Here is a 6,643-nt window from a genome sequence, read left to right on the forward strand (position 1 = left end):
GTCGTGCATCTCACAATTAGTTATATTGTTGCAATATGATGCTAGTAGTGGCCCAGTTGGGAGATTCATTTCCTTTTTCTGTATTAAAGATCGAACTGCAGATGGTTTAACGTCCGTTCTGAAACAACAATTAGAACCATACAAACTAGAACAAAAGTTAATTGTTCAGTCCTATGATGGTGCTGCCGTGTTTAGGAGGGGAATGGGGTGCTGGTAAAGATAAGAGGCACATTTCATTCACTGTTACACCCATCAGCTAAGCTTGGTAATAAAGAAAGCATGCTCGACTGTGAAATCAGTGAAGTTGTTTTTCATCAATATACCGGGCTTTTAAATTTTTTTCTTACTCTTCCAGCTGCACTGATTTATTAAGATCTGTCTGTGGCAGTGTGTTTAGGAAAACTGTAGAAATGCGCTGCAATTTTCATAGCAGAGTTTTAATATTGTCTCTAACAATAAGCTCTTTTTGAGTGTTTTGACACCATTTTCATTGACATTCTGTACTAAATACTACAGAAATCATCAACCAATGCCCTAAATGTTTGTTCTGCAATTCAGCATTTCAAAACTGCAATAAACGACATCAGAAGGAATTTACCCAAGTTGGAACGAAATTCTGAACGCCCAACAAAATGTGCGCGGAATGAAGTTTAATTGATCCACAATTTTTCATAGAACATTAAGTTGCTTTTCCTAGGGAACTTGTAACCAGTGAGGTGAAATATTATCCCATAATTATGAAGGAATGGTTAGAAAGTGAACTAATTGTGCTTTATTGGAATGATACATTTGCGAGTGTAACGAGTGCACTTTGGACCGTAATGAAGGAAAACAATCTGGAAACAGCTTTATCAAAAGTATTGAGCTTTAGATTTTGCCTGGTAGGCTGTTTCATTTATCAGAAGTACACAAACTGGCATAAATAGTACTTACAACCCCAATTTCAACTGCGGAATCAGAATGTTGTTTCAGTACTCTAAAACGAGTTAAAACTTATCTAAGGAACTCAATGGGGCAAGAATATTTAAACGCATCACAAGGACGTCATTGCAGAGATTCCGGAATTCAACTAAAAAGTGATTGATTTGTTTGCATTGCAGGGGAATCGACTAGCGCAGTTCCTTTATAAAGGAGTTTAACTTTTAAAGTATTTTATCAGCATGAATTAGAATAAAGCATGCTTAACTGTACAGATACTGCCGATAAAAATGTAATGACAAAGTTTAATATGCATGTATGTACCACAGCAGAAGTAAGAAAAACTACATAAATAATAACAACATATAACAATGAAATAATACCCACATTAGCCCCACCTGCCATTTTAGCCACGAGCTGCTACTGTTCCCATATGCCTGGACTGATCCAGGATCAAACTTGCCAACTTTGGCTCAGAAGGCCAGCACTTATATCAGATGAGCCAGACAGACAGGTGTGTATGTTGTGGGCAAATTCGGGAAACCACAGAAACTCTAAAGCAGAATTATAGAGAATATTGAAGCTTAATTGATTTCTCCAAGAGGCCAGCAGATGGGGAAGAAAAACAAAGAAATTCTCTTCTTTAGGTTAATCCCCTCAGAACTCCCTGAATCTGACCATGAATATTGCCTACTTCATAGGAGCCATTCTCTGTTCGACTAGAGACGTTCTTACAGAAACATGTTGTCTTTACACTCGTATCAGTTTTCATCCTTCCTTGAGAGCCCCAGATTTCCATTCTACTCTATTGTGTCCTCCCTCTGCTAGTGTATGCATTTTATATCTAAAAAAATTATTCATGTAATGATATCTGTGTTTCAGTGTCTGATGATAACTCTTCTGTCCAGTCTTCACCTTGGCAACGGGATCACTGTTGGAAGCAGAGTAACCCTAGAAGGGACATCAGCAAAGAGATGACATTTTTCATGCAGCCTCTTCAGCATATTAAGGAAATTAGGAATCTCCACTTCTATTCTCATAATATTCGTAAAAAAAGAAGATGTCCCTATGACCCTATAGACGAATCAGTGTTATCTTTAAACAGTAAAAACAATACAAAATTAGTGAGAGTTAAACAGATAGGACCTACTAGACCTAACTTGACAGTGATAGTACAAACTTTAATAGAAAGAATTTCGGGTCCAAGTAGTACGGACAGTGTTACGTGTAGCAGCAGTGGAGTGAGTGGTGTCTTGCAAAATCAAGTAAGAACGGTAAACGTTGCTGCTGGGCGCATGGACCCAAGCATTGTATCCCCTCGAAAGAGAATACTTCGTGAAATGGAGCGAGTTAGCCTTGAGGACTTAGCTAATTCCAAGCGACAGAGAGCTCGTACCACCAGTGCCTTGCCCCACAATAACAACAATGGTAGCAGTGGAAACTGCACCATTACGTGCCAAACTTTACAACCAAGCAGTATCCTGCCTTTTCCTTCCCAATCTAGTGCCAAGGCTAATGTAAGTAATTACAGTATAACGTCTCTCTTGGGTAATAACCGGAATTTGGTTCTAAATTCTGGGACGAGTGATAGTGAGCCTTCATTCCTACGTACTTTGCTTAAATCACCATCACAGCAGTCGGCGACATCTCCTGAGCCTAGTCCCAGGTCAAGGACAAATATGAAGAGCAAGTCAGATGGAAACAGGAAATCCTCACCTACACAACATCAGCAGATTTGTTCCTCTTCCCCCAATCTTTCTCCCTCTCCAGACTCTCGTCATTGTGGAATCCGAGCACCTGCTATTCCGTCCATGGGCAGCTCACCTCAACAACACTTTCCTCCTTTTATAGCACCACCATTACTCTATCCGTCTCCATATCTTTCACAACACCCTGCTCCAGCATTGAACCAGCATCCGTATTATCCGGGCCTCCCTCCTGTTCCATCATCTTATCGAGGCTCTCCATCCCCTGGGTGGGTCCAATACCCACTGTCTAGTCTTCCACGAGGAACATTGTATCCTGGACTTGTTGCACCTCCGTTGAGCCCCTGGGGACCTATGTCTCATCAGCCTCTTGATGACGGTGCTTCAGGTAAGATCTTTTAATATTAGACATGACAAGTCATTTGGATTTATGCCATGTAAATAGTACAAAGAATGGTTATAATTCTGGATGTTGTTCCTTACACAACTGTTTTTTGTGTCTTAAACTTAATCCACAACAGCAAAAACCAAAATGATTTGCCATGTACAGTATTCTGGCCTGTGAAAGCCTTGACCAAAATGTTCAGTGTATTGTATATTTCAGTATTGTTGGTTTTGGTGTTCATAGTTTATTCCTTTCTGTTTTTCAGATGTCCCTCTTAATTTATCGAAGCATGCTGGATGAAATTCTCCTTACACCCAGGAGCATATACAATCCATTAATTGAGATTATACTGTGTGTTTTGATCTGGCCATATTTGAGCATGGTAGAATCAGTGATGAGGTACTCGTGAAGCCAGTATCTGGTCCTCCAGGTCATCTGGAAGACTAGAAATGAAAGGATCCAGTGAATTAGCAGGTTTGGAAAAAGAAACGCTTTATTAATAAGTACTTGGAACTTCAGGTGCATAGTTCCATATGAACCTATGTATAGAAATATGAATGTGGTTAAAACTAGGCGAATTATTACAAATGTGCCTTTGCAGAGGCAGTTGTTGACTATCTTTGGTCATGTTGTACAGTAGTTTAGTAAGGTTGTTTTTATATGCAAAATTACTGACTTTTGAAATGAAATATTCCTGTTTATTTCATACACCATTAAAAATGGTGATTTTTTTGCTGTAGATTTGTAAAAAAAAAATTGATTGAGAATTATTCCATTAAGTCCATACTAATGGAAAGAACTTGTGATGCCTTTACAGTATTCAAAATTTCATTGTAATCAGTACAGAGATACAGGAAGATTGACACACGTGGCATTTTGCCAGAGCAATATTTGAGAATCTCATCATTTGAAGATTTTAAAATGTCCTTCATATGTTCTAGATATGAAATGTATAATTTGTATAAAATAATTGAACGAAACTAATTCTGTTAGTTGCTTCAGTCTTTCCCTTATATTTTGTACATGGTGCTGTTATATTTATGTTTGGTGCTGTCATGAAGGAATTCCCTCACTATACATGACATACCTTTGTTCCTTGTTTATGTTTTGGATGTATTCCACGTATTATTAGGGTAGTAAATCATCTTCAAAGGATGCAGTTATCTATGTTAAATTCATTGTGCTCCCAGATAGTTTGAAAAGAAATACATAAATTCAGTTTCTTTCTAATCTTTATCTTTGGCTATTATAATGTAAAGTGTTCCATTTTTCGAGCAATTACTTAATTACTATTTATTTGAATATTCTTGTGAAGTTTCTCTTTTTGTTTCAAACAGTATTGTAGCCAGAATATTCTGTTGTAGCATTTTAGAAAATACTGCTATCACTGAAGGTGTTTTGGAGAAATAAGAGAATGATTTTCGTGACTGAAGTCATATGTCTCTAAATATAAAATTTAAGCAGTTGTGAAGCTAAATTCTAACTCGTCGTTTAAAATCTACGTATTTTCTGTCTGTTATCAGCTCTGTTCATCGGTATGTGTCTTTGTGCAGTTTGTATTATTCCTTGATACGTTTAAATAACTCATGAATTTTGTATTGTGTTGTCCTCATTCTGTTGAACAGTTAACATCTTCCCTTCATGAAAGTACATTGGTAATCTTGAACATGCCTTGGCCAATATCAGTTCAGTAAAATTATAAAACCTGTAGGAGGTAGGGTGGGTATTAAAGGCTAAATTATTACTTTTGCTGCACATTCACACTTAAGAATTCAACTACGGTGAAGGACTGTAATAAAAGGCAGAGGGCTAAGTATAAACTGCATTTGGGAGTTGGTTAAGCAGTTTGAGCCATGTAGCTGCTAGGTTGCATTTGTGAGATAGTGGGTTCCAACCCATGATTTCCCATTTTCATACTGGGCAGATATTGGAGCTATACTAGGATTGAGGCCATGATCACTTCCTTCCCGCTCCTAGCCCCATTTTATTCCATCATCGCTGTAAGACCTCTCTGAATTGGTGCAATATAAAACAATAGCAAAAATTACACTGAGGCTGTTGTCTGAAAGAAAGTGTTGAGGTTTCCTGTCCCAAATAACACTAATTCTGTACGTAAATGATATGTTTCATTTTTGCCCATGTCAAAGCAGTTCGTGGCTCTGTTAACATTACCACCGGGCAAGTTGGCCGTGTGGTTAGGGGCGCACAGCTGTGAGCTCACATCTGGGAGATAGTGGATTCGAACCCCACTGTCGGCAGCCATGAAGATGGTTTTCTGTGGTTTCACATTTTCACCCCAGGCAAATGCTGGGGCTGTACCTTAATTAAGGCCACGGCCACTTCCCATTCCTAGGCCTTTCCTGTCCCATTGTCGCCATAAGACCTATCTGTATCGGTGCAACTTAAAGCAAATGGCAAACATTACCTGGGCAAAAATCTGAACTCTTCTCTCTAATTATGAGTTATACTCTGGATGCAGGCTGATACCATGTCACTGTTATTGCTTTTCCAACTATGTTAAGTATTTAATAAATTAGAGTTAAAAACATGTTAACTCTGATCCTAAATAAGATAACTGGAACAAGAACATTAAAGTCTCTCATTTATAATGGTAAAATTATACTTTGCTTACAGTGACTTGGCAATTTGTAGACTCCTGCATCCCAAAGGAAGAATAAGCAACCATCACAGAGAGAATACGTGAGGGTAACGACACTTTTCCCACACATTCACAACACCACAGAAAGATTCTAAAATTCTACCGAAAGTACCCTAAAAGACCCATTTGGTACTGAATCACAGATTGGTCGACATGTGGGCTTTTACACATATTCTTCTAGTTTTGGCAGACATGTATGTGTGACTTTCAAAATGAAATGTCATGTCACTGAGGTTTTGGTAAAATTCTTTAGTCCAGAGGCTTATGTTTATAAGGCAGAATCATTTAAAACTAGAAGCTTGCTTCCTGGACAAATATGTGGGTACATTGGTACTCATTTTGAGAAACATGGAAGAACCCACTAGATTAAAAATGCCAGTGAAGTTTGCTGTAACATAACTTATTACTTCATTGGTTTATGATATGATTGATGTTCAACAATGTTCTAGCTACCCACATGAATTCATTACATGATCATGAACAAGTTGGTAGATCTACCGAAAACCTAAGTTTTCTGAATAGGGGAACTGGCTCCCATTTGAGTGATAGTTCGTGAGTCATTGAAACTCTTGGAAAGTAGTTTCACTTCTCAGTCTTTTTCTTCCTTTTCTCCTTTGAATTTTTTTTCTTTTCATATTTTTGCAGCAATATGTTGCAGTATATAGAGACAAAATTGACTTTCTCATTATTAGAGATTGTAGGTTTATTCTGTCAACGCATTGTATAGATCTCGTTGATAACTGCAGTGGTTTAAGCGTATTATGCGTGATAAACCAAAGAAACTTCATATTACCCACTAAACATTTAATTGAGAATAAGTTTGCATTCAGCCTGAATTAATGCACTGATGTGTGGAAGTAAGATGATAATTTGGCTTGCTGTAAGTATGAATTTAGACGGGGTGCTCTTTGTCATTGCACCTGTAATTATAAGGCTTGTTTTGAAGCCATTTTTACTGATGTTGCCTAGCTAGAG

The 6,643-nt window shown here is 37.9% G+C and overlaps 1 protein-coding gene across 2 annotated transcripts in view; it reads left to right on the plus strand.

The window, feature by feature from the left end:
- H (Hairless) overlaps nucleotides 1-5,276 on the plus strand; it is a 47,921-nt gene extending 42,645 nt beyond the window's left edge. For both annotated transcript variants that reach the window (XM_067140232.2, XM_067140231.2), the window contains exons 4-5: nucleotides 1,801-3,012; nucleotides 3,275-5,276. In XM_067140232.2, the coding sequence (XP_066996333.2) occupies nucleotides 1,801-3,012; nucleotides 3,275-3,309 (1,247 nt within the window). In that variant the 3' untranslated portion in view covers nucleotides 3,310-5,276. The remainder of the gene's footprint in view (nucleotides 1-1,800; nucleotides 3,013-3,274) is intronic.
- The last annotated feature ends 1,367 nt before the right edge of the window (nucleotides 5,277-6,643 follow it).

This window comes from Anabrus simplex, chromosome 2 (genome assembly GCF_040414725.1).
Source record: "Anabrus simplex isolate iqAnaSimp1 chromosome 2, ASM4041472v1, whole genome shotgun sequence".
Taxonomy (NCBI): domain Eukaryota; kingdom Metazoa; phylum Arthropoda; class Insecta; order Orthoptera; family Tettigoniidae; genus Anabrus; species Anabrus simplex.